The sequence below is a fragment of the Rosa chinensis genome, chromosome 2 (assembly GCF_002994745.2).
Source record: "Rosa chinensis cultivar Old Blush chromosome 2, RchiOBHm-V2, whole genome shotgun sequence".
NCBI classification, from domain to species: Eukaryota; Viridiplantae; Streptophyta; class Magnoliopsida; order Rosales; family Rosaceae; genus Rosa; species Rosa chinensis.
Window position 1 is genome coordinate 8,310,936 of NC_037089.1, and position 27,296 is coordinate 8,338,231.

At 35.1% G+C, this 27,296-nt stretch overlaps 3 protein-coding genes and 1 long non-coding RNA gene across 8 annotated transcripts; 1 reads left to right on the plus strand and 3 right to left on the minus strand.

The window, feature by feature from the left end:
• The first annotated feature begins 751 nt into the window (after positions 1 to 751).
• LOC112187370 (protein STRICTOSIDINE SYNTHASE-LIKE 4) lies at positions 752 to 4,358 on the plus strand. 2 transcript variants are annotated; one of them, XM_024326132.2, is made up of 6 exons: positions 752 to 970; positions 1,061 to 1,273; positions 2,523 to 2,590; positions 3,454 to 3,690; positions 3,769 to 3,901; positions 3,993 to 4,358. In XM_024326132.2, the coding sequence occupies exons 1-6, from the start codon at positions 812 to 814 to the stop codon at positions 4,263 to 4,265; spliced, it is 1,083 nt and encodes a 360-aa protein (XP_024181900.1). In that variant the 5' UTR covers positions 752 to 811; the 3' UTR covers positions 4,266 to 4,358. The 2 variants fall into 2 exon arrangements, with proteins under 2 accessions (XP_024181900.1, XP_024181901.1); XM_024326133.2 differs by having other exon boundaries at positions 3,775 to 3,901.
• LOC112187369 (ATP-dependent DNA helicase Q-like 3) lies at positions 4,291 to 9,758 on the minus strand. 3 transcript variants are annotated; one of them, XM_024326128.2, is made up of 20 exons: positions 9,276 to 9,758; positions 9,089 to 9,199; positions 8,898 to 8,905; positions 8,726 to 8,809; positions 8,415 to 8,555; positions 8,261 to 8,295; positions 8,024 to 8,107; positions 7,749 to 7,837; positions 7,375 to 7,527; positions 7,090 to 7,186; positions 6,907 to 6,910; positions 6,637 to 6,786; positions 6,455 to 6,547; positions 6,311 to 6,376; positions 6,099 to 6,219; positions 6,058 to 6,067; positions 5,684 to 5,778; positions 5,463 to 5,581; positions 5,198 to 5,304; positions 4,291 to 4,913 (listed from the first exon to the last, which is right to left on the minus strand). In XM_024326128.2, exons 1-20 carry the CDS (start codon positions 9,427 to 9,429, stop codon positions 4,421 to 4,423), a joined length of 2,214 nt encoding a protein of 737 aa, XP_024181896.1. In that variant the 5' UTR covers positions 9,430 to 9,758; the 3' UTR covers positions 4,291 to 4,420. The 3 variants fall into 3 exon arrangements, with proteins under 3 accessions (XP_024181896.1, XP_024181895.1, XP_024181897.1); XM_024326127.2 differs by lacking the exon at positions 6,058 to 6,067 and having other exon boundaries at positions 6,086 to 6,219; positions 9,276 to 9,757; XM_024326129.2 differs by lacking the exons at positions 6,058 to 6,067; positions 8,898 to 8,905 and having other exon boundaries at positions 6,086 to 6,219; positions 9,276 to 9,292.
• Positions 9,759 to 10,791: 1,033 nt separating this feature from the next.
• On the minus strand, positions 10,792 to 13,530 carry LOC112190691 (methylthioribose-1-phosphate isomerase). 2 transcript variants are annotated; one of them, XM_024330159.2, is made up of 10 exons: positions 13,512 to 13,530; positions 13,306 to 13,415; positions 13,151 to 13,206; positions 12,883 to 13,041; positions 12,680 to 12,779; positions 12,413 to 12,555; positions 12,088 to 12,193; positions 11,680 to 11,818; positions 11,323 to 11,591; positions 10,792 to 11,231 (listed from the first exon to the last, which is right to left on the minus strand). In XM_024330159.2, the coding sequence occupies exons 2-10, from the start codon at positions 13,399 to 13,401 to the stop codon at positions 11,169 to 11,171; spliced, it is 1,131 nt and encodes a 376-aa protein (XP_024185927.1). In that variant the 5' UTR covers positions 13,402 to 13,415; positions 13,512 to 13,530; the 3' UTR covers positions 10,792 to 11,168. The 2 variants fall into 2 exon arrangements, with proteins under 2 accessions (XP_024185927.1, XP_024185926.1); XM_024330158.2 differs by lacking the exon at positions 13,512 to 13,530 and having other exon boundaries at positions 13,306 to 13,475.
• Positions 13,531 to 17,648: 4,118 nt separating this feature from the next.
• LOC121051430 lies at positions 17,649 to 19,587 on the minus strand. The gene is made up of 3 exons (XR_005805694.1): positions 19,536 to 19,587; positions 18,624 to 18,690; positions 17,649 to 17,926 (listed from the first exon to the last, which is right to left on the minus strand). It is a non-coding gene; the product is annotated as an uncharacterized LOC121051430 (long non-coding RNA).
• Positions 19,588 to 27,296: the final 7,709 nt, after the last annotated feature.

Consider the following 27,296-nt stretch of genomic DNA (forward strand, 5'->3'; position numbering starts at 1 on the left):
TTTTATTATGAATAAAATGAGCTAGCTCATTCGCTGCCAACGTATTGTCAGTTATCAACCTGCTTGGAATGAAAGCACTTTGAAAAGGCGAAATAATTTGAGGCAGAATCAACTTCAACCTATTCGCAATAATGTTTAGATACAGATGAAGCAATAATGTTTGAATTTTTGTTCTAATGTTTTTCATCCTATAATGTAGGTATATAAGTATTAGACCTACATCTTAGGTATATTGAGTTTATATGAATGCATTTAGTCTTCTTTGTCTGAAAATTATTTATTGATGAATTGTAAATTTTGGAATTTGAATTTAAAATTTAAAATTTAAAATTGAGCTAAAATTGTGATCTAATTAGTGAATTTGAAATTATTTACCTTATTTGGTTCTAAGGGCAAATTTGACTATTAAAAAAAGCAAATAGACCGCAATTAACAAGAAAATATGCACGGACTAGATCTAATTTTTATATAACAAAAAGGACTTGAATCGAATTAACTCATTAAAAAATGACTGACCAAATTGCATGTTCTAGCTTATCGAAAATGATCACCTGGTCAGTTATTAACCAAGAAAATAATGCTCAACCACCCTTGGATGTAAATCCAATGGCAGAGAGAATTATTATTAAGTTGAGGTGTTTTGTTTTCCACCATTGGATGTAAATCTAAGGGTTATTGAGCATAAATTCTTTGGTCAGCAACTGACCAGGTGAACACTACTGTCTAGCTTATTTATTTAAACACATTCAATCATTTCATTCTATCCAAAAAAAATAAAACCTCATCCTTCTGAATATTTCATTTCTTCCTCATGGCTCTGAAACATTTGCTAACCTCATGTTCAGGCTTTGTTTTAGCTTGTTTGCTTGCATTCACAGTTCAACTCTACTTGTTCTCACCCATATCCCCAGTCTCACTTGAACTGCCTCCACCATCTTCTTCTCCACTTCCTCAAAACAACATATTACAGGTGAAGAATTCTCCAAGTTATCGTTTATATTAAGCTCTATTCCTTTGTGCTTAATTTTGTATGTTTACTTCCTGTTGTGTTTTGAGGCAGAGAGTGATTAAGATTGGAGATGGAGTACTTCTGAAACCAGAAGATATTGCTTTGGATAAAGAAGGCACACTCTACACGGCCACTAGAGATGGTTGGATCAAAAGGCTTCACAGAAATGGGTCCTGGGAGGATTGGAAGATGTTGAATAGTCATACACTTCTTGGAATTACTATCACAAACGAAGGTGATCTTGTTGCATGTGATGTTGATCAGGTAATGTAAAGTACTTTTCCCTTAACCTAATTCACGAACATGATGACCTTCTAACCAGAAAATGGCAAAAAAGTAATGGTTTTTCAGGGGTTCCCCTTCCGTATCCAGTAGTACTACCGCTCTTTTTTGGTTTGGTCCGAGTGTGGAGTGTTTATCTAGTCAATAATTGATTATGAAAACTATGCTCAATTCCTGTTGGATGTAAATCTAATGGTGAAAAATAAAACAACTCAACTTAAATATAATTATTTCCATCATTGGATTTACATCCTAGGGTGGTTGAGCAAGATATTTTTGGTCAGTAACTGACCAGGTGAACATTATTGAGCATGTTTACATGGTCAGTAACTGACCAAAGAAACTATGCTCAAGTCTCAACCACCCTTAGATGTAAATTCAATAGTGAAAAGAATTATTTTTAGGGTTATTATCACAAATGGTACCTGAACTTATCCTCTATTTTATCGATGATACCTGAACTTCAATTTTGATCACAACCAGTACCTGAACTTTTCGATTTCATTTTAAATGGTACCTAAGGCCACCTTCGGTCACTATTCCGGCCAAAAAAGAAAACAAAAAACAAAAAAAACAAGTTCAAGACAAGTCTATTACCAAAAAATCATCACTATATATGATCGCAACCCTCAAAATCATCAAAAATCATCACTATGATCGCCTTCCATGTCGTTTTTAGTTAGAATAGTGACCGGAGGTGGCTCTATGTACCATTTAAAATGAAATCGAAAAGTTCGGGTACTAGTTGTGATCAAAATTGAAGTTCAGGTTCCATCGATAAGATTGAGGTATAGTTCAGGTACCATTTGTGATAATAACCCTTATTTTTAAATTGAGTTGTTTTGTTTTTAACCCTTGGATGTAAATCTAAGGATGATTGAACATAGTTTATTTAGTCAGTTACTAATTAGATAAACAGTACTCATATTCGATATAATATGATAACTAAATGATTTTCAATTCACTTCATTTTTTATGAAAGTTATTTAGAATGACAACGTAGAAATTAAATGGTTCCCATTCTTTGTTTTCATTTCGTACTAAATACATCATTTACTACTATTAATGTTAAATGACTAAGCATTTTTTCGATTTAGTTTATTTTGTCCGTAGAAAGCATTAAAAAGCTAGAGAATGAAGAAAGTTGGTACTTGTTAGCATTCGTAAGTACTTCATAAGGCTGGTGGTTCCCTTTTAACCTTAACTAAAAGGTAAATTATGTGATTTGCAGGGTCTGCTCAAGGTTACTGAAAATGGTGTCACGGTTCTTGCTTCACACGTTAATGGGTCCAAAATAAGGTGAGTGTCTGCTTCATACGGTCGTTTATAATAATGCCTCTGTAAACCCCACCAGAATGCATGTGTGTCCTATACTCGGCCAAATTTGTCCATTTCTTAAAATCAAAGAAATGTATGATTTAATTGCCTGCAAATTTACCATGCAAGGATTTACCTTTTATTGCAATCGGTTAAGTCCGCAGCGAGGTCAAGTTTATGGTGTTCGATGAATTGCTTTGAAGAAACTAAAATAATTGTAATTTTGACAAATAAAACAAGTTGACGTGCAAATTTCTTCATCTGACCAAAGAAACAAAAGGTTTTGGATTGTCCATGCCCCAGTTGGCCAGTTGCCACTAGCTTGTAATTTTGTGGTTCCTCCCTATTCTCGAAAACTACCTGAAAAAGCAGTGTGTTTTCTCAAAAACGAGCCATGTGCAAAGCCATACCAATCCTTCTGATGCGACACAAACAAAACAAGAAGATCATCTTGTATTGTGAGGTGTGGCAGTTTCCTCCCATATGGAAGAATGAGGACTTGTAGCACAGCTTAAATATATTGGTAGGAATCTCTTTTATTCTATTGGGACCGCTCTATAACATGTTCAAACACATCACGTTTGTTGGTATATAAGATTAGTCCATGAATGTTACTATCATAGCCTAAGAACTTTTGCTTCTGGTTCTTTGTTTGGGTTCTCAATCTGGGATTTTTCTGATTCATTAGTAGAGATTTTAGGGTCCACAGCTATGGCACAGTATCAAAGGGTATGATGCATGTGGTTCTTATAATCCCGAAATAGACCAATAAATTGTATGAGGGGGCAAAAGAACATAGGCCCAGTAACATGTTGATGTCAACTTCATATACATGTTCATATCAGATTTGCAGATGATGTGATTGAAGCGTCAGATGGGAGTCTATACTTTAGTGTTGCAAGCACCAAATTTGGACTCCATAATTGGTATCTGGATGTGCTTGAGGCAAAACCACATGGGCAGCTGCTCAAGTATGACCCTTCATCAAATGAGACTTCAATTTTACTTGAGGGTTTGGGTTTTGCTAATGGGGTTGCAGTTTCAGAAGACCAGGATTATCTGGTGGTCTGCGAAACATGGAAGTAAGCTTGACTGATGTAACATTAACATCTTTGTGATAAAATGAGCATGTAACTAATAGTAGGTCTTGTATGGGGTAGATTCAGGTGCCTAAGGTATTGGCTCAAGGGAGATAAGAGAGGGCAGACGGAGATCTTCATTGAGAACCTTCCCGGTGCACCGGACAACATCAATCTTGCTCCGGATGGGTCTTTCTGGATTGCTCTACTTAAGGTCACAATTTTAAGTTCATCTTTTGGTTTGTGAATTATTGCAGCAGACCAAGTACTAACTAGTATCAATGACCTGTATATGCATGCTGCAGTTGACTTCAGACGGGCTGGAGTTTGTGCACAGCTCCAGAGCAGCAAAACACTTGATAGCAACATCTGGGAAATTAGTAGAACTAGTCAGTGGATTACATAAGAAAGCTACAGTGGTGAATGTGGGAGCTGATGGCAAGATAATCAAGAAGCTCGAGGATCCTAATGGAAGTGTGATGTCGTTTGTGACATCGGCTGTGGAATTTGACAATCATCTTTACTTGGGGAGCTTGCAGAACAACTTCATTGGCAAGTTGCCACTGAATGTTGCATAATGCTCATTTCCTAGCATCAGTAGCATGAATAAAGATATTGCTTTACTTCTCATGGTGAAATAAAAGTACTTCCGTGCAAAATGTTTACATGAATCCTCGTGTATCTACTTTCAAGGACAAAACTATGAGCAATTGAAGAAACTAAGATTTTTGACCTATCGTAACCTCATTTTCTTCTCTGGATTCTTCTCAACCCCATTAGGGGATTGCTTTTCCGATGCACTTGATCTGTTGTCTGTCACCTTTTTGCTGTTGATAAACTCTGAGAAGGATGGAATTGCTGGCAAAATTGTACTTGGGGAATCACTTTGCGTTGGTGACAGAGCTACAGAAGCTTCCAGTCTAACACTCTCATGTAAGTCATTTCCGGTGATTTCTGTTGCTCTGTCCACCAAGGGTGATAGCGTTGCAAAAGGTCCTGTCTCCACCAATGGCGATTGTGATGCAGAAGGTGCTGTTTTGAGCGGAGTATTCTCTGACGGGGAACTGGTTATGGGGCAGAGACGATCAGTTAAGTCAGTAGAATTTACGGTTGATAACCACCTCACTGTGCTTGCGACTTGAGAATAATAGAATGATTTCCCAGTTTTCCCATATTTTTTGTAACATTCATTTTCAAGGAAAGATGCCGATTTTTCCACCTCAATCCTGCATCAAAAATTTCAGACAATGAGAACCTCTACATTACTTGCAAAGAGTAGTAGTGAGAAAACTTGAAATCAAGTAATTAATTGCCCTGTTGCAAATAACAATGACATACCAGTTAAAAGGACCTTTAAACCTCTATATAAGTTCCAAATACCTATATGATAATAAACAGTTGCCTAATTGAATGCAACACATCTGGCCTTCATGATGTCATATATGGACCGCCAATTTTAAATAAAGAACTTCTCTGAAAATATCAAATCCGGGTGAAACAATTAACTTACTTTAAGTTTCCAAGTCGTTGCTGAGCCTGCTTTACAGCATTTTCTAATCTCTGCTTGCTTGCTTCTCTCAGCGTATCAGATATAGCATTCTTGTTAAGTTTATCCGTCTGTCATCAAATTAGGCAAAAAAGCAGCTGTTCAGGGAAAAGATCTCTGCACATATTATTAAATAATATTTATGAAAGTGATGTATAGCATATTTCTAACTGCATTAGGGCCCTATCATACTTCTAACTAGAGAAACATTCAATATGCCAGATTGAACCTGCTTATCAGATTTATTCTGGTAATATTTTTCTTCTGCACGCTGCAAGGCTTCCAATTTTTCATCGATCAACTTTGATCTGGTAAGGCTCTTGACAGCTACAAGGTCCGCAACATCATCTGAGTTGTGACAGAGATAATGAGTGAGAACATACAGTTGTCAAGATTCTCATTCCTTCTGTCACCCAAAAGAAACAATGATATCTTATGAAAAAACAATACCATCAGAATCAGATATGTCTTCCTCAGAACAACTTGCTTCATCATCACGGTTCCAGAATTCAGAGGACTGATCTTCATTAACCTTATTTGAGGAGCTGAAAATGAAAGACATGAATGAATAACCAAGCTCCTAATTTGGTATACCTTTAGAAGGCTAATGACTAATTAAGGCTGATTAACTATGGAATTTTGATCACGTCCTTTGCAACAATTGAGCCTAACTATGGCCCAAGGCCACTAAAACCACTACTCTATGTAACATTTAATGGTAACTGCAAACTTCTTTTTTGAAGCAATATTAGTATTATATTCAAAACCCAAGGTCCTTTATAAGAGAATTTAAATAACTAAATCTGCAAGTATCAGCAACATACAAAAAAAAAAAAAAAAAAAAAAAGTCACCTGCCCACAAAAATTCGAGATGAACCAGCTTTCTGCCGGACGATACAAGCAGTTGCGAGCTCCTCCAAGTATTTGGCTACGAGGTTTGGATGTTTGCAGGCATCACATGTTTTGCTACACAGTGTTACAGGTACCTGTTTCGAATGTTATCAGTAATTAGCTCAACTTAAGCCCTGATACTGCACTCAAAGTACACAATAAACCAAATGTGTCACTATTAACTACCTTTTCACCAAAATTCTCAAGGATCTTTTTCCTCCGGCATCCAGAGCCCTCACAATACTCAACCATCTGCATGTTTTTGAATTGAAATTCCAATAAGTAACCATGTATAGTTCATTCAGACATTATGGCATTTATTACAGTTACCTGTTGAAAGTCGGTCAGGGATTTTTTTGACAACTCTTCTTGTGAGTTTGAGGCCTTTGATTTCTTGTTCTCAGCATTGCTTAGAATAAATTTCTGCAATAAAATGATCAATTGAAGAACCTCAGCTAAACAAGGAACTAAGGCTATAAAGGCATAGAAGTAAAGAGTTTCGCTGAACTAACCATTCTCTTGCAATCTTCAATTCCATAATACAATAGGCTTCTGGAGGGTAATTGATCACGACCAGCTCTACCAGACTCTTGGTAGAAGCCTTCCATTGACTTTGGAATATTAAAATGGCAAACAATTCTGACATCTTTTCTATCTATACCCTTAAAAATCACCACAAAAGCCATCAGAGACACGTAACAGCTGCTAAACATATCCCGCTTCAGGGTGAATTGAATAACAACAAAATTATCAAGAGTTCTTTGTAGCAATTCAGTTCATACCATCCTGAAGAGACACCAAAAGCTCAATTACTGCTGCATGCACCACAGCAAGCTCCAAGCACAAATATTGGAGGCAGAAAAAACAAGGACATCACAATCCCAATCATGAGGTGGGGACATAAAAATGAAAAGTTATATATATTATATATATATATATATATATATATATATATATAATCATACCCAAAAGCCACCGTTGCCACGACAACTTGTATTTTAGAAGAAATCCAATCATCTAAAACTGAACTGCGTAATTTATCATTCAACCCTGCATGATAAGCTGAAAGGAGGAGAATCACATTAAAAATAAATAAAAGTCTATTGATACCAAACAATAATTAAGAGCATATTTGAAAACCATTTTCTTTTCTTTTATTAACGAAGGAGAGAAATAGAAGAGGGAGAAAAATGAGGAGAAATGAGAGAGCTGAGGAAGAGAGGAAGGTTGAGTGAAAAACAGTGACTAACCAGCACATGATATCCCGTTTTGTGATAGATGAACAGACAAGTAATCACACATTGTTCGTTCAAGGCAGTAGACAATTGCACAGATATCTCCACTAGATTTTAGTACGTCAGATAAATCAGCATACACATTGTGTAAAAGATCTTTGTATCGAACTGCATTATAAAGAAATCTAAGTCAGATAGGTCTAGTGTATATGATGTAATGTAAGGTTGAGTCCTACTCTTCACATAAACTCATGCAGAATACAAAGGCCACACTGCATGCAGTAATAATCAAAAGCATGACTTTCCCCAGTTTCCCTAAGCTTGCCTAAAATTAGCCAACAAACAGATTCTAAACAGGACTTGCAACAAGCCAGTGAAACAGGACGCACCTTCATAATATATATTAGAACGATTGAAAGAAGATTTTAGGACCAAAGGGTTTTGGAGGCGTAAGGACTCTATCACATCCTTCTGAACTCTGCAGAATAAAGGAACAAATGATGATTAAATAGTTAGTTCTTCTCATTCTAAAACCAGAAGTACTGCTCCATACTCATGAACCTTCAGAAAAATGCAGATTTTGCAAAATTTTAGACAAAGAGAGACATATTTCTAAAATATAAACACATGCTAAGTTTCTCTGAGACTCCATCTAGAAACTCACTTAGGAACGGCTGTAGCTGTCAAAGCTAATGTTGGTACACCTGGGAGGTGGCTCCTCAAAGACGACAGCTTTCGATAGCTAGGCCTGTTTCAAAATGACAATGAAGGTAGAGAACCCAAAGATAGGGATTAGAATTCTGCTGCCATCTGGCCTTCACTATTATATAATAAGGTTCTTAATAAGTTTTTGTCTTTCCAATAATTTGGGTAAAAAATAAGATGTATCGGTGTTACAAACCTAAAATCATGGCCCCATGAAGAGATGCAATGTGCCTGAAAATTTCAAAAGAGAGGTACATTTAAACGGAGACGTTGAAATTTTTTGAGAAAACTCAAATGTGCACACATGTGTATATACTGGTAATGGGTAAATAGATGGAGTAGCTAAGCACCTCGTCTATGGCAATAAGATTTAACAACCCTCTTGAGTGAATCTTTGTCAGCTTTGTCATAAATCCAGGTGTTGCAATCAATTCCGGCGTCACATATAGCAGCCTCAAAGATGGTTTTCCAGAATCAAGGTCTTCATGTATCTAAATTGCAATAGAGAGCCATCAATCAATATTCCCATAATCTCACACATAACAACATTAAAACACTTTCCATTGTAATTGGTATATAAACAAACTGAAAATAGTAAGTAAAGGTCCCCGCAAAAACTTCATGCTTGTTTACGAAGCTACTTAGAACCCGAAAATTCTACCTTTTTTTTGACTTGTGTAGTTTGTGTGGAGGATAGATATTCAGCAGCAATTCCTTTCTCCTTCAAAGCCATCACTTGGTTTTCCTAAACAATATGCCAAAATCTCACACCTTTATCCTCCTCCAATTACGAAAACTACCACAAAGGAGCAACCAAACACAAACCTACTTACCATCAAAGCTGCACACACAAAATGCATAACAAAACTCAGAAAACAACAATTGCCACCATTTACACAAACACCTTCATCATCTAATGAACACTTGAATTTGCATTGAAAAAAAAAGAAATTCAAAACTCAAACATGATCAAATTCTCATATATATATATATATATATATATATATATATAAATCAAATTCACCTATCAAAGGACACACAACAAGCACGATTCCGGTCTTCTTGGCCAGCGCCGGTATCTGATAACACATCGACTTCCCGCCTCCGGTTGGCATCAAGCAGAAACAATCTCTTCCTGAAACGCACAAAAACGTCACCGTTTTGGCTATGGCACGAAGCAAATGTAGGCAAAGGCGGTGTGAAATTAATACCTGATAGAACAGCTTCAATGGCCTCCAATTGCTTCCCTCTGAATTCCGGATGACCGAAATGCCATCTCAGTAGCTTCACCAGCGCTTCCTTTCCGAGCTTCTGATTCTTACTCGCGCCGCTTGCGTTCTGTAATGGCAACGGTGATTTCTTCATTCTCAAGCGAGCCGAGTAAGCGTCGACCTCAACCTCGAGTTTGAGAAGAGTCACTGGTTTTGTGTGGTTTAGACTTTTAGAGACGACGGAGCTTGGTCGTGATTCGTAGACCGGAATTTCTGTGAGAGGCGGAGAGAGTTTGATCGGGGAAGAAGAAGAAGAAGAAGAAGAACCAGAGAGGCCTCTCGGTTTGAATTGGGCCGGTCCAATTTTAGAAATTGATGAACAGGTTACCCGAGGACATCTCTGTCCCGACGTAACTTTGGATTCGTATATGGTAATGGTGTATTAATCAATCGACACATCAAGTCGACTACTTCGAAGCAAAATACACTACTTTGAGATTGTTCTACTTATGCATGAAAATATGAAAATATCAAATCAAGTCTACTTGATATGTTAGTACATTAGTGTATCATAAATTTTTTTTTATAACTTTATTCATTCAATGAATTAAAGTTCAGCCAAAATATTTTCTTGATTTTTTTTTTCCTGGTATACTGGGAGCCAGAGGCCCAGAAAGAAAAGCAAAAAAGAGTCTAGCTTAGAGCAACTTCAACAGCTTCCCTATAATTTTTGTATTATAGAGAAGCAAAAGTCAAACCTTTAGCCTATTTTTCTTCTCCAACTCCAACAGATTCCCTGGTTTACAGTAATCTATAAAATCTCCATATTCTTCTTTAAAATTTTGGAGTTTGCTGTAAATATAGGGAATTTGATTTTCTCTCTCCTCACTTTCCCTAAAATAAAGATAGTTATAGGGAATTTGTTGGAGCAAAAGAGGCTCATTTTTTCCTAAAATAGAGAAAGTTGCTCTTAGACCGCTAGAAATCATTCTGGGGTGAGCTACTACAACAATGTCATCAAGTAAGGTACTGGTAACCATAGGCCCATAGTAGGAGGTCTTCGGATAAAACATATTCCAGAAGAATTGGAGACACTGGCCTTGGCGAGAATATCAGCCACCATGTTTCTTTCGCTATGAACATGTTGGACTTGAGAGTAATTGAAATATTGCAGAGGCTGTTTTCAATTAATCAAAATGGTTCCCAAAAGGGTGATAATCAATGTCATCTTGCTTTAGAAGATTCACCAAAACAGCATAATTAGACTTAATCCAATGTCATCTTAGTTTCTCGGTTTTGAAGTCTAGATTCAGACGCTGGAAAGAATTATTTTTAAGTTTGAATTGTTTTATTTTCTATTGTTAGATTTAAATTCAAGGATAATTGATCATGATTTCTTTACTCAATTACCGAATAGGTGAACATTACTATGAAAATAGAATTAATTAGATGAAATTAGCAAAGAATTAAAGAAACTACATTGTTTATGCTTCATTTAAGCAGAACCCCTAAAGTGTCTATTCCTTTGATCGTTTGATTATTGGAGCTATAAGAATACCCATTTCTGTGAACTTGAACCCAAATAAACTTATTATTTGCCCAGGTTCAGGGTACATAGATCTAGCTCAGCTACACATTAAACCATACTCGATGATATCATAACAAAAACCTGAGAAAGAAACAACACTAATCACACTCATGGACAGACCTAAGCAAACCATCACTTTGCCGCCATTTTCTTGCCTCGTTATTATATCCACCAGTAAGATTGAAAAGTTGGCTTCACTCGGGAGAGAGACTGATGATCCTCACAATTATTTGACAAAGAGCACATAGATCTCTTTTCATCCATATTTAGCTACGCAGCAATAACTAGCTATGTACTCAATCCGATCAGGCCTTTTGAACAAAATCCTTTATGTCAAAAGCATCTGTACCCTTTTTCGTGATGACACCCTGCTTGGAAGAACAAGAGGTCGGATCAGATATTTGAATCACAAAACATGATGTGATTGATCTACACAGATGTAAATGCATGTCATCCTACCTTTTCTGTTATGATGCCAGATATTAAGCTAGCAGGAGTGACATCAAAGGCTGGGTTCCAGACAGAGATTCCAGATGCGGCAACTTGTTCCCCGAGTCCTCCATGCGTGTTCAACAATTCCTTTGGGGATCTTTCCTCTATTACTATCGCTTCTCCAGAAGAAAGAGATAAGTCAACGGAAGTCAGCGGTGCAGCCACAAAGAATGGTATGTTGTGGTACTTTGCACTGACGGCAAGACTGTAGGTACCTATCTTGTTAGCGGTGTCACCTGAATCAGGATGAAAAGAAATCAGATATACAAACACTGTAAAATTAGAATGGTAAAGAAGTTGAGGAGTTGATTTCATTTCAATTACCATTCGCAGCCACACGGTCTGCTCCAACAACAACGGCATTCACCTTTCCATCCTTCATTAATGCTGCTGCAGCCGAATCTGCTATAAGAGTGGCAGGTATGTTATCATGCACTAACTCAAATGCTGTGAGTCTTGATCCCTGCAATTTGTTTAAAACTATATATCAATAACATTGAAAAAGTGCCTTTAATTGACTTTCATACCACATAATAAAAGAATTAGCATCACGACAAGTTCCCCATCATGTTCAGAATTCAAATGCATGGAAACTCTTAAGCATACTTTCTTCGATCAACAAGATACAACTCCTCTTAACTAATATTTATCAATTCATATATGTGAACACCATGGAAATTTCTATAGAGGATGCTAAACAAGAAAACTAAGAACTATAGAGTGCATACTCACTTGGTTGAATGGGCGTGTCTCTGTGCAATAGGCCCTTTCTAAAACTCCTTCCGTATGAAGTGAACGTATTACACCAAGAGCAGTACCATAACCAGCAGTTGCAAGGCTGGAATTAAAAAAAAAAAACACATAAAGGTAAAAAAAAGAGCTATAACTTCAATAAGAGTTCAGTCTACATATTTTGATCTTCCACAGTGCATTTTATCTGTGGGGTTTCATAACTCTACTCATTAATTTATCGGTGGAGACACATGTACAAATCCATACGCGTAACCACATACGTCAGTAAACAAATCAGCTGGGAGGATATGCTCTTGTGAAATACCTGCCAGTGTTGCAGTGGGTCAACATAGAAATCCTCGTAGAATTTTCAAGGTGGTGCTGGATAAAAGCCGCTCCATGAGACCCAATAGCTTTGTTTGAATCAACATCATCCTTGAGCATGCTTTCAGAAGCTTCAATATATGCCTAAAGATGACCAAACAAAAGAAAGTGGATGTAAAGATTACGATTTAGTAACAAATGTGCGACTCTTGGGCCACATTCAAATTCATTAACAAGGCACAGTAATGCCTCAGAGGGTGAACCACACCTCAAACACACTCTTGGAATCTGAACAAGTCGCGGCAACCTTGGCTGCAATCTGTTTCAATTTAGTTGCAGCATCCGAAAGGTTAACAGCGGTCGGCCGGCTGAAGAAAAAAAACCATTGAACAAACATCAGATAAACCACACTCACATGCCAACACTAGAGCTCCAAGATCATTATCCTACTACGACACGATTAAACATTACCTGGATACTAAATACTCAAGTTTCATTATAAGGAAAGAACAAGCTTCGTCCGGAGTTCCATTAAAATCCTCCAAATTAAACACTTCCACAGCCAAAGACAGCGCCGCGGCTATAGCAATGGCCGGTGCTCCCCTCACCACCATGTCTTTGATTGCATGCCTGAAATTTCAAAAATCCCAAATTACAGATCAACAACATTACTAGTATTAAATAAATAATAATGATCGAGAGCGCAAGCAAGCAAGCAAAGTAGTATAGCTTTCGTTACCATCCATCTGTGGAGTCCCGGATATTCAAGTATGTACTTTGCAGAGGGAGCTTTGTCTGTTCAAAAAAAAAAAAACCCAGACCTAATGATTTAGCTACTTACAGAGACGACTAATAGAGCTGAATCCCCTTCCCAAATTAAGCGAAGAATCAGACCTGATCGAGTAATTGAAGCGAGCCACGCTTGTAGCAGATAGCCTGGAGAGAGTTGCCGGATTCAATTCCGTCGGAGAAGTTGGATTCCGGCGCCATGGTAACAGCTCGACCTAGTACGACGACGTTTTGAACGGTGCTTGAGCTTTAGGGATTCTAAAATAAGTGAGGAAGAAGGTTAAGGTTACCTGGAGGTGATGTAAACTTACTCTGCTACAGTGGAAGGAGAGGCCCAGCCTGGAAAGCCCAATTTGGTGTTGTTTTTGGAAAGTCGGCATGTTCTAAAGACCTAAACCATTGTCCTTTTTGGAATTTGGACCTTTTCTCCTTCCTTTTTTCCTTCCTTTTGTGCTATGTGTTCTATTTTTTCTTCCAAGTTAATGGAATATATGCTCTCTTTTTTTTTTCTTTAAACTGTCATTCCCCATTGTTCCACTTTTGACAATGTCGTTTATGGAATATATGCTCTCTTCTATGGTTATGGAAATTGCTTCCGTGGTAGTGGGTAAGATGTATGTCAGTTGTGTCAAATTACGTTATAAACGTCATTGCGCAAAATGACATATCAACTTCTTTAACAATGACATTTGTGGTTTGTAATAGACATGTTGAATTTAACTCTCAACATATTTATAGAGAGGCTATTTAGTATCCGTTAACAGAAAATTATTTCTGTTCTAGTTAGTAATATGTTTATCAATTGTGAATGTTAATTATAAATCGATATCTCCCCGACAATACCACTTAAGTAATAAGAGTCATTGCACCAACAATACCTCAAACCAACATCTCTTCAAAATTTAATAATTATACCATCTATAGTGTGGTAAATTCTACTTACTATTTCATTCTTTAGCTTGTGAGGGTTTTCATGGCCTATGAGACTCGTCTTGATGTACCTCAACTTTTTTTTTAGAAATTTAGAAAATTAATAGTTTTTAAGACATTAAATTGATCTTTAACCTTATTTTATAAATATGTTCAAAAATAACCCAAATGAATGTCAGAAGTACTTAAACGTCCTTGTTGACTTAAGTTATTTACTTTATTGTACGAACCCAATTAAGATTTCTCATGATCAGATCACTAGACTGTTTTCTCCTTTTCTCTCTCACGTCTTAAGAGCATCTTTAGCAATGCTAGCTATTTTTGAGTTAAATTTTAGCTAAAGTAGCTAAAAAGTCAGTTTGGCTAGCCATTTTAGAAATTCATCTACATCAGTGCTCTCTATTCTAGCTAGTTCTGAATTTTTATTATTTTTTAAATGAAGATTAAATAGTTTAATATATTTGTATGTTATATAAAATAACTCAATAGGAATGTTTTAAATTATAGAGAGCCTCATCTCGCTCTCTATATATAGGAGTGAGATAGCTAAAAGTTATAATAGAGAACAACTTAGGAGTCTGGTGCAGTAGCTAAAATATATAAAAAAACTAAACATGCTCTCCAAAATAGCTAAAGAGCAAAAATAGAGAGTCTGCTAAAGATGTTCTAATCACCAGCAAACTTACCTACCTCCCACCATGGTGAATTGGTGATAACACTAAACCCAAGCCCGAATGCTTCCTAGAGTTTCTGAGATCTCAATCGATTGTCGCTCTTATTATACTCATCTATGAGATATATGCAATAATTTTCAGGCCAAGAAATTTGATTACCTATTCATGATTTCTTTATTTTGGAATACTAATAGTTTAGAAATTCAATTGGGACTCTTTTAAAGTGCCTCAATTGTTCCTACAAAAAATTGCATCATCTGGTGCTATCTAATTGTCTCTAGTTTATGGACCTATCATGCCATGATGGGATTGGTCTTTACACTTGCAATGGTATCAAGATAAGGAGATTCATATGACACCATGATCCCCTTACATTTGCTTTTGAAAGCTTTTGACTTATCGTGCAAGAAAGATACTCACGAGAAATCATCTACCAAGGCCAGCCCTCCTTTGCCCTAGTGAGCGAAATGAGAACTCAGAGATAGAGCCATTAGGGGAGAAAAAAGAATCTAGTTAGTGCACTAACTCAAACCTAGTTCTTGCACGACCGCTCTGTCGATGGATGGTAGTATAAGAGATCTGTAACTCCCCGAAATTTATTAAAACATGGTATGTTGTAGCAAAAATGGGTTTTTGTAGCCTAGATTGATAATTATTAGTGAAAACTTTGTCATGCTACTAGATGTCTGAAGTTCTACTCGAATTGTTTTCCGTTGTTTGCTCAAAGGGTTATCAAGTACTAATCCAATTAGATCACTATTAGAAATATGCCAATTTTCATTTCTCTTTTAAATTTATATATTATTGATTTTTTTTTTCTTCAATTTTTATTCAACTCAAGCTAGAGTGGCACGAATACATACTTTCTTTTGCCATCTTTATGGGTAAGTCTATGACGTGACATGCTTGCACCACCTATTAGACAACTAGTGCTCGCTTATTCAAAAGCGAGCCTATACGCTGTGAAAAGAAACATAGTAAACAGGCTAAGTTCGAAACATAAATACAAAAACTTTAATTTTCTCCTTGCTCTTCACAGTAGGGCTAGGAGGTTTAGAGATAAGCAAGACAAAGTTCATGTGCTTCGGCTATCTTCTTTAATTTCAAAGGGTTCTGGTTCCTGGACCCAAGCGGGCTACTGCTTTTCTTTTTGGGTTCAGGTGGAATTGCATAGGTTCCTTTGGTATCAAAATACTGCCAGATGCTTCAATCATTCCCAAAGACCTTGCAGAGAACTTGTTTGTGAATTCTAGCACCTTTAGTTTTTTTGTTGGTGCCTCAGTGAGTATTGGCTTTTTTTGTTGATTAATCTTTTTTGAATCAATGAAGAACTCATAAATTTATTAATTTAGCCTGGAATATATAATTGGATTTAGGCTCCAGGAATGAAGAGGAGACGAGATATAATCTAATTCAAGAATTAAGAAGATTTCAAAAATATTAGGATGAGGTTAGTAAACTGCACTTTAGGAGATAAAACAGATTTTTTCTCATTTAAAAAAAAAAGTGAAACTTTCTCTTGAAACTTTAGGGCTAGCTGTTGTTGGGCTTGTTTCTGATGGGTGGGCTTCTGCTGGGCTGGATGCTGCTGGGTCTTTGGGTGTACTAAAGAAGCAATTCAAGCCTGGTTTGGCAATTATACTTTGGGAATTTTAGCTTGGTGAGTTGGTGGAGGTTCCGATTTTTGTGGAACCAGCTCCAAAGCAGAAGGGGTATCCTTCTGGATGTCGGGTTAAGCGGAATCTGGCAAAGGAGAAAGAAGACGGTAATATTATTGGTGAGGATTTAAACTCCATCTCGAAAGGGAAAGAGCTATCTATTGTTTAATTGTTCTGAATGGGTTCTAAGCCTGTATGAGGGTGATTAAGATTCTATGAGTCTTTCATGACGTTTATAGTCTCTTGCTTGTACCACAAGTGTGTGCTTGGCAAGTGAGGGCTAGTTGAATATTTTTTCCATAGGAGGCGAAGTTTTGTTACTCTTGCATAGGCTTGCTTAAATGTAGGTTTCCCAATGATTTTAATTAGTTTGCATTAGTTTTTGCCGGGATTTTTATGTAAGTTTGTAAGCTATGGCCAATTTAGCTGTTGATTATTGAATAACAATCAACCTCTATTCAAAATATATATATATATATATATATAGGTAAAAAAAAGGGTGAAACTTTATGTTTTGGGTAGTCATGTTTTTTTATTCTTTGAAAATATTAGATTTCAAAAACTTTTATAGGAATGCTAGTTGTCAATTTCGTACCTAAAAAGAGGTTATTTTTCAAAATTTCTTGACTTGTTTGGTCGATTCTCAACAAATATGATGTGAAATGCATTAAGTTTTTCATTTTCCAAGATCACTACTTGTCATATCATTACCCAACATATTTCATCTCATACAATTGAGTGACAAAACGATTTTGAAAGCTTAACATTAACATCTTTAGCAATGTTAGCCATTTTTTAGTCAAATTTTAGCCAAAGTAGCTAAAAAGTCATTTTGGCTAGCCACTTTAGAATTACATTTATATCAGTGCTCTCTATTTTAGTTAATTTTGAATTTATATTATTTTTTAAATGAAGATTAAATATATTTATAAATTACATAAAATAACTCAAAATGCTTATATTAAATTATAGAGAGCCTCATCTCGTGTGGCGACCCGAATGAGTATACCACAGCGCCGTAATATTAAGCCAATAGGAGCTCGATACGTCGTAGACATATCGTAGACCTACCAACTTAATACTACAAGGCCTTTTGAAAATACTAACTTTAGAAAATAGGAGACCAAGAAATACTAAATTTAGAAAGGATTTTAAATCAACAACCCAACATTCAAAATAGCAAGTCTGGAAAAGCTTAAAAATAAAGTGGGCAAGTGCATTGTGGCGCCTTAGGGCTTACATCATAACCGAAATGAAAGGAAAGTTCAACAACAACAATAAAACAAAGGGGTGAGGCGCGCTCCCAGGTAGGCGGACCTCACAGAGTTCAACATGGAATGAAAAAAACGAGTAAAACGATGGAATACCACAAGGGAAGAACTTCAAGCAACAGGAACAGCAACACACGGACTCAGCCAACGACCCACCTCTAATCCAAATCGTCCGGAATGACCTCGTTATAACCTGAAATGTAGGGGTGAGCATTTCGTCCTCGCTAGCCCAATAGGAGCCGACCCAACCTTAGTTAGGTTTGAAATCGAATAGGTAAAACATAGCTACTAGAATATAGGTTGCGCGCATTTGTAAAATCAAGTAAAACAAATGCAAACAAAAACAATCACAGTTGTTTCGTTTTAGGAAATCATATGCAGCATGCTTCACACAATTTGGAGCTCTGAGATACTTACATGCCGACTAAACCAAAATAAATCGGTGACCGACCTGGTTCGTCCTGAATTCGAGAACCAACCAACTACTATGTAGTCCTTGTGACTACAAGTAGCGAAAATGTCCATTTCCTAGCTCTGAGTCTCCTATGACTGGTTCACTGTCTGTATTTACCTTTCCTTGACAAACATAGGAGCACAACCCCCTCCGGAGGTTCACGCTTATCGACACCGTGGGATCCCTAGGAATCTACGTGTCTAGGTCCCATTCACTTTCAGGTCACAAACTCAAACATACAAAAGGGTACAGTATCTCAACATGCAAGTCTAGCCTTGGTTTTCGCAATCAACAATTTTCGGTTCTGAAAACACATGTATCACGAGGCATCGACTAATGAACAACCAAAAACATACTTGCAGGCAACATAGTATTATACTAGAGCATTCCACATATATCGAAAAGCCTCTAACAAGGAAGGGACAGCTCACCCTACCTGAAAAATGCTGGCGTACTCTACACTCTGATGCTTTCCGCTTAAGCTTCCTTAACGATCGTGTTTCCTGAACCATTACTTAATTTGTAAGTAATTATCCAGGTAAACATCATGATCAACCTTAAGTAACCGTGTACACTAAACCTTTTTTATTTCAATGAGGCCATTAATTATTTCTTTCAACCTTTACCAATTTGGGAAACTAACTTCTTTCTTAAAAAGGAAAACGTCCTTATCGCTCCGCTAAACTTTCGCCATTCCGAGCGACCAAAGTTGAGTAGATCCTCACGTTTTACGAGGTCGGTCAACCATGGTCAACTCTCGGAGTTGACTTTGACTTCTGACTTTTGACCAAGTAATCCTTTATTTACCATTATTTATTATTTATTAAAAATAAATAAGTAAATAATTCTTATTTATTAAAAACAAATAAATAAATAATTATAAATAAAGTTTTACTTTTACTTTTACTCATTTACTTCTCTTTTTTCACCTTTTCACTTTTACCATTATTTTTACCTCCACACTTTCACTTTTACTTTTTACCTCCTTTTTTACCGAATTTACCTTTACTTTCACCTTCTTCACTTTTTTACCACTTTACCACCATAAAACCTCCTTTAATCCAATTTTTACCATTTTCTTTATTTTCCTTTTCTTCCAAAAACAAACCCATTTCTTTTCTTCTTCCTTTTCTTTTTCTTTTGGCCAAAACTACACCACAATAATCACCAAATCTTCCACAACAAAATTCCAACAGTATGAAAATTATGCTAATAAAATCCTACTAATTAAACCATCCTCAAATCTCTAATTTCACAATTTTTCCAACAACAACAATAGCTCAACATAAACCAAATCAACCAAATAAATTCCAAAAATTCTAGGGTTTGTCCAAAACCCATTCCTTACCCTTTCTTCTTCAAAAATCACGTCCTATTCCTTCTCCTTGGCCTTCTTCACCTACAAATCCGTCCAACATCAACATCTCAACCAAAAACTCGAAAACAAGGTTGCATGGATAGATCCTTACCAAAAATCCTTGCCAAACCCATAGCCTAGCTTCATGGTTTAAGGAGAAATCGGGTTCATGCACCAAAAATTCAAAAATGGAAATCAAAAACTCGAATTTGGTAAGAAAGATGTATAGATCGAAGGAATAGAGGCTAGATTAGGATGGAAAATACCTTGATTTGAGCTTGGAAAGAAGAAATCACAAAAGCCCCAATTTTAGCTTCGGGTTCTAGGGTTTTTGGGAGATTAAATGGCTAAATTTCATGATTTTGGTTGGAGAAATGGAAAGAGGGGATGAAGAGAAGAAAATCTGGAAATTTTGGTTGAAATCCGGATTCCGGCAACAGCGGCGACTGGCGGTGCGGCGGCGTTATGGCGGCGACGATTTCCGGCGAAGGGCTAGAGAGAGAGAGGAAAAGGAGAAAATGAGGAAGAGGCTAGGGTTTGAGGGGGAAGGTTTAGCTTTTATACCTCTCCCTAATTTAATTGTGAAAAGTCGAATTTTCCCTTCTTTTTGGGCCAATGGGCTTGGACTGCTCCAACTTTCTTTTTCTCTTAATTCCCTCAAGCCCAATCCGAAAATTACATCTTCAAACATCCTTATTTCTCCGACACTTCACCAAATCCTTTCGGGAAAATTTTCCGGGCTTGTCCTAAGCCTCGATACTTTAAAAATAATCTCCTAGTCCCAAATTGGATTTTTCTCTAAATTTCTTAATCCTTTAAATGGCCTCAAAGTCTTAACCTAAGCTCAAATACTTTTGTACCTCATGAATACGTAACTTCATACGTTTTTCGACAAATTAAAACAAACAATAAATAAAATAAAAAGAATACGGGGGTCTACATCTCGCTCTCTATAATTAGGAGCGAGATAGCTATAAGTTATAATGGAGAGCCACTTAAAATGCTCTAAGGGAAGGGAATATAATTTTACTTTAATTTCAATCCTTTTTCGGTTTCGGTACTTCAAATTTAAGGAAATTTCAGAAAAATTTCGATTTTGGTGGAAATTTAGGTTAAAAATAAAGAAATCAAATTAATTACATTTATAAAATGATATTTCTGAATGAAACTTTTACATAGACTAAACTAACCTATAATAAGCCTATTTACAATGTAACCTCTCTAAAATTATACATTTATAATAGGGATATTTCCCATTTGCCCCAGTACGAGCGAAAGTTGCCCGGTTACACAATTCTTTGCTGTGAAAAGACATCGATGTCCTTATCTTTTTGAGGAATTCCTTGCTTGTCTCAAGCTGAATGTTATTTTGGCTTTTTCTTGCCTCTTGCCTCTTGGATGGCTGCTTCGTTTCTTCTTGCCAGTTGCTGAGAAAACTATGTTGAGCTGTTCATCTTGATCTTCTTGCTTGAGAAATGAACTTCTTGAAAAGTGTAAAGCTATATCTTCATGCTTGAATCTTATCTTCTATTGATGTAGTGAGATGATCGTCAAGCTTCCATCATGTTTTCAATGTTGTGGAGTTCTTCATCATCGAGATTATCCCAATAATCAGCATCACTTTCTCTCACTTGTTGGCTCTCCTGCTCTTCTTTATACAATAAATCATACACTTCTTTAGTGGTTGTGCTCATATCAACAGTGTACAGCTCTCCTGGTCGTGGTACTCCATCCAGGTGTTCTCTGGTGTAGATATTTAAAGCATTGGCTTGGTAGATTAATTGCAGATTTGTATCATCAAAGAAATCATCTACTACAAGCTGGGCTGCACGAAATTTGTGAATATCCTCCACTGTTGGTGCCACATCAATTGTTGGTAAAGGAGGTGGCTCTATATAATTACGAAGTGATATGATGACTAGGTGTCTGGCTTTATCATGATATAGACTGGTTCTACGGGGATATGAAGGAATGCTAATTATTTCTAATCGGATAGTACTATAACCTAATCCTATACTTCCCCATTGCTTAAGATAATGAGATATGGCATACTTAGGGTGATAGGAGAATGACTCTATATGATGTTCATTTTGGACATAAAGACTTTTTAACACTCCATGTTCCATTAGAAAACCTGGAGTAACTCTAACTCTACGATTATCATGCTCAATGTACATTTCACCAAAGTCTCTCATATTAATAGTAGCTAATAGAATATAAAATCGTGCTTTTTCTTCAGGGTGAGAAAATGTATCATGACAAATGACTCCTATACCAGGTTGAGGATGAGATATAAGATTAAAGAGACAATTCTGGATAGCTACTTGAAGGGAAAGATGCTTATCATGCTGTAACTTGAAGATTTTATCTTTACAATCATGAGGTAAATACGAAAACCTTTCTTTTGCTAGGGCTTGTAAAAAGTAGGGATTTTTTGTTTCTCTTTCTAACAGAGATGCAGGCCAACTACTTTCTTCTTCTTGCTTAATAAACTCAACTGTTTTCTGATAATTTATATTCAGTGTACGAAAATGATCAACTACTGTATCATGCTCATTTTGCAAATTATAATACAATGCATTCAAATTATCATGCTGTGCTTTAAGGTGATTATATTGTGTCTGAAGTCTAGCATATTGTGCTCTTGACTTAGGATACTCTTCTTGATATCTAGCAAGATCACAATTATTGGCTGAAAATTCCTGCTCAAGTGCTCTAATTAATTTTTCTTGACCTCTTCTCATGTCCATAGCATTTATTCTAATATTCCAAAAATTATCTAATAGAACTTGTTGTCTAGTCGATAATGATGCTGTACTTTTATATCTAAAGAGTGGATTTCTAATTTCTTGCACAGTGTAGCCATTAAAGTTGTAACTAATATTTGCTGATCTTGCTGTCATGCTTAGTGTATTACCACTTTGAGGTGGCACACCACTTTCTGCTCTTTGAGTACTAGAAGATGAAGGCCTGAAAAAGTCCATACCTGTCAAAGAAGAAGCCGAGATAAGATATCCGCAAGTGTATTATCAGCTCCTTTTATATGCTCAAATTGTGGCCTAAATCCATTTCCTGTAATACAATCTATAAAATTGACCCATCTTCTAGCTGCTTGTTTATTAGTAGTGATTTTATTATAATGAGAAACAATATTTTGACAATCAGTTCTAATTGTAAATATTTCATTATGTAAGAATAAAGAAAATGCTTCTAAAGAATTAATTATGCCTAATATTTCTAAATCTGTGGCTGGTAATCGAGATTGTATGTCACTAAATTTACCTGATGCATATCTACAAATTTGCTCATCAGACTTTGGTAATTCTTTAAACTTTTTCTGATATAAAATTCCTGCCCAACCTAATGCTGATGCATCTGTTTCTACTATTTTGTAACTACTATCTAATGGTAGTGCTAAAGGTTTAAGTTGTGTAATTTCTTGTTTAATTTGTTGAACTAACTTAATATCTTCTGTATTAAAGTATTTCTGACCCGTTTTGCTAGTCTTACTATGTAAAACTGCTATTTTTCTTCCTAAATCTGGGATGAAACTTCTAGCATAATTTAATAATCCTAAAAATGCTTGTAACTGCTTTTTATCCTCTAATCGATCTGGAAATTCTGTAACCTTCTTAGCTATATGTTCCTGCAATTGAATAGTTCCTGACTTAATATATATTCCTAAAAACTCTATATCTTGTTTTTCTAAGTCTATTTTATTTTTACTAATAATGATACCATTATCTATAAACTCTTGCAAAATTATTTCTAAGTGTTTTCTATGTTCATTTCTATTTTTGCTATGTATAAGTATATCATCTACATATACACTACAAAAACTATCATACTTCTTCAAAAGTTGATCCATTTTTCTTTGAAAAATAGAAGGTGCATTTTTCAATCCAAATGGCATGACTAACCATTCAAAGTGTCCTTCTGGACAAGTGAAGGCTGTCCATTCTATTGATTCTTCAGCTAATCTAATTTGCCAAAAACCTGATTTACAATCAAATTTACTAAAGTATTTACTCTCTTGAATCTTATTTATTAACTCATCTTTATTAGGTAATTTATAACTATCTTCATAAGTATTGTCATTGAGTCTCCTATAATTATAAACTATTCTAGCTTTACCTCTTTTTAGTTCGGAATGCTTTCGAACTACAAAGGCTGCTGACCTATGTCTAGATTTAGAAGGTCTAATTACTTTAAGGTTTAATAACTCTTTTATTTGCTGCTCAAATTCTTGTTTATCCAATAAATTACAAGGCATATCTGCTGTTTTAATAGTTAAATCTGGGTTAATTATATCTAATTTTGCTAAAATCTTATTTTTATTCCAATGTAGTTGGGGATCTTCTCCTATGATTCGAGTATGTTCTGCTAATTGTAATAATTCTTCTAATGTTTTAGGTCTACCTATTTGTTTCAGTTCTACTAGAGCTACTTCTCCTATGTTTGGATACTCAAGTTCAAAGATTGATTCATCATATTCTATACTATTCTGCTCATCGACATTGTTATCTAGATTTTCTTCTTCTCTAAAGCTATTTTCTCTTGACTCTTCTATGCTAATGCTATTATAAGCTTCTATCAAATTACTTTGATCAGTTGTAGTTATACCTTTCTTAAAGAAAGTTATATCCGGAGGTATATACAAAAATCCTTGTAAGCTTTTAAGAAAGTTTAATCCTAAGATAAATTGATAAGATCCTACAGGTGATATAAATGTTAAAGGTAAGGTAAATAATTGTCTTTCTATCTTTATAGGTATATTAGTCATACAATGTGTTAAGTATACAGTTCTAGTATCGAATTGTGATACTCTAACTGGTTTAACTAGTTTTTGCCTAAATTGTGTTGGTACTAACTCTTCCTTTATGACACTCTTAGTGCTACCTGTATCTATCATACCTACTATTTGAATCTTATGTTCTTTAGATAGTTCTAACTCACAATTAATAGTTATTAAAGAACTAGTTTTCTGATTTTCTCCAATGTTTTGCATATTAATTTCTTCGTCCTCTATTGAATTTAGCTCTAATGTTTCATTAGTATAACAAGGTTTACAAAATATTATCTTGCTTGTATAATATTTTTCAGCTACTACTTTCTTACATTTACTACATTCTTGAGGCCAACCTAAATTAACATATTGAAATTCTTCTTGTTCTTCCTCAAACATACATATATTTGCATCTAGTTCACTATCTGAATTATTAGAGTAATCTGACTCTAATTCTGATTCGGATAACATATCTATGCTATTTATGCTATAAATGCTTTCACTATCACTTAAGTTGTCTAAGCTATATATTGACTCTAAGTCTTCATCTTCTTCTAATTTAAATTGCTCAATTAATTGTACTTTTTCTCTAGGTTGTTTTCCTAACTTAGGACATTTAGGTCTAATGTGTCCTACTTCACCACAAAAATAACATTTACAAGTACTCTTATCTTTTGGTGCTTTGTATTTTCTAATCCAAGGTTTATTGGTTCTTTGCCTAAAGTGCTTAGGAATGTATTTTCTCTTCCTAAAGGTTCTTGAAGGTTGTATGTCAAAGGTCTTATGTTGCTTATATGATCTATACTTCTTCCTATAGCTCTTTCTATATGGTTTAATTTTCTTATTATACTTATCTTTCCTATGACAACCATATTGCTTAGGTAAATCTATATTCTTACAGCTCATGTAAAATTGTTTTCTAATTTGTCTCTTTGCTTTTAGTTGTCTACATTCTTCTCTTAATATATCATACACATGTTGTGTTCTGGGTCCTATTGCTACATCATCTTTTCTAGGGTGTTTTTGCCATTCTCTCCATATTTTTTCTCCTATTGGTCCTTTAATTTTAGTCATATATGTATTTAATAAATTTATGTCATTAATCCTACCTGTTCTTCCTAAATATTTAAAGAAATCTGTAGTATATTCTCCTATGTATTGCAAATCACAAATTTGTAATTGCTCTAAATTTCTTATTGCTCTAATTTGTTCTTGTTCGTTTCTACCATCTAACCTATTATGATCTAAAAACTCATACTTAATAAGTTTAACAAAAGTATCTATATTAAAAGTTTCTTTTGCTGCTTGATGTTGTTGTGGATTTTTTACTTTCCATGCTTGAAAGAAATCAAATACCATTCCATCTAAAGTATGTTCAAAATAATCTAACATATCAGTTGTATTACTAAAATCTAACATGATTGCTGCATGTACACATCCTTTCTCCCATCTTTCTATTGTTTTTTCCCAATCTTGTGGGTCTACATGATCTATGTTTAATATATTTCCTGCTAAGTTTACATGTTCTATTCCTGAATAAGGTATTCTATTTCTTCTAGGTCTAGTTTCTTCATAATCATAAGTTCTACTATTTTCTGCATAATGTTCTCTAGTTGGTCTTATATTTTGTTGATCGGTTCTACCTACTCTTGGTTCAGTATGGATTCCTGAAGTTCCTGTTGAACTAGTTTCTTCTACAGGCATACATTCTACTTCTATTAACATATTGTTATATTCTTTTTCTCCTAAAATATGTTCTAATCCTATTTTAATATTAATTGCTTCAGTTCCTCATCATTTAGTCTATGTAATCCTAATTCATAAGTTTTATATTTTTCTAAGTATTGTTCTTCACTCAAATTATCTATGTCTTCTATTAATTTATCTACTATGTTATCAAAATTATGTTCAATCATATTGATTTCTAAATTATCAAAAGCCATATTAATTTCTGCTTCACTTTCTAAGTCGTCTACATTTTCTATTTGTCTATAATTGCTAAACCTTACTGATGCTTCTCCTAAGTGATTTTCAAAAATTTGTGCTTTATCAGGTTGTTTATTTTTTGATCCATGTAAATTAGGTAATAACCATTGAGTTCCTTCTAAAAAACTATTATCTACTGGTTTTGCTTCTATCATATTAACATGTTTACTTCCAAAAGTTTGTACTAAGTTTTGGAATTCAACATTAAACTTATAATTAAATTTGTCTGACACTTTTCCTACATACATTAAACTAACACTTAAGTTTTTAAAATCTCCTTTCATATTATAATTTTTTGTTCTAATGCTTACCTTAATATATTTACTAAATTCTTTAATATTCATTACATAATTTGGAATGCAACCTATAATTGCTAAGTTTGTGCTAAGGTCTACTTCAGCTGTTGCTATGGCTGCTTGTTGGTGATTATCCCATCTATCATCATATATGTATACTAATGCTTTAGTTCCTACTTGTGCTCTAGTTAATCCTGCTATTCCGATTAATATAGTTCCTATATGAATTTGTGAATAGTTTGATTTTCTAAGTTGTTCTATTGCCGAATTACTAAGTAAATTTAGTATAACTTCTTTATCTATGCAACTTATTTCATATTGACTTATGCTACTTACTATGCTATTTCTATTTTCAAATCTTCCTAATTGATATAAATTATGTCTATTTCTTTGTGATCTTAAAAATCCATTTCTAAGAAAGTCTTGTGCTTCCTCTTCACTAGGATATATATCTTCGGTTCTTACTATTTCTTTTCCTTTTCTTCTAAAGAGTTCCATTTGCTATTATCAAAAGGGTTTATTTTTCTTTTTCTTATATTGCTTGTGCCTAATGTTAAATTTTCTAATTTATTAACTAATGATGGTAGTAATGATGCTGATGTGCTATTTAAAAGTTGATTAATTTCTGCTATTTGTTCTTCTATGTGATCTATTTTTTCTGCTAAATTTATTATCAATTGGATA

Excerpts from the sequence above, each read along its gene's own strand:
- LOC112187369 (XM_024326127.2), bottom strand. The coding sequence starts at position 9,429 with ATGAAGAAATCACCGTTGCCATTACAGAACGCAAGCGGCGCGAGTAAG. Across the intron at positions 5,582-5,683 it reads AGACATATCTGATTCTGATG|ATGATGTTGCGGACCTTGTA; the intron begins GTATTGTTTTTT and ends GTCACAACTCAG. Across the intron at positions 4,914-5,197 it reads CAACGACTTGGAAACTTAAA|GATTGAGGTGGAAAAATCGG; the intron begins GTAAGTTAATTG and ends TTTTTGATGCAG.
- LOC112190691 (XM_024330159.2), bottom strand. The coding sequence starts at position 13,401 with ATGGCGCCGGAATCCAACTTCTCCGACGGAATTGAATCCGGCAACTCT. Across the intron at positions 12,780-12,882 it reads CTTGAGTATTTAGTATCCAG|CCGGCCGACCGCTGTTAACC; the intron begins GTAATGTTTAAT and ends TTTTTTCTTCAG. Across the intron at positions 12,556-12,679 it reads ATTCCAAGAGTGTGTTTGAG|GCATATATTGAAGCTTCTGA; the intron begins GTGTGGTTCACC and ends GGTCATCTTTAG.
- LOC112187370 (XM_024326132.2), top strand. The coding sequence starts at position 812 with ATGGCTCTGAAACATTTGCTAACCTCATGTTCAGGCTTTGTTTTAGCT. Across the intron at positions 1,274-2,522 it reads TTGCATGTGATGTTGATCAG|GGTCTGCTCAAGGTTACTGA; the intron begins GTAATGTAAAGT and ends TGTGATTTGCAG. Across the intron at positions 3,691-3,768 it reads GTGGTCTGCGAAACATGGAA|ATTCAGGTGCCTAAGGTATT; the intron begins GTAAGCTTGACT and ends TGTATGGGGTAG.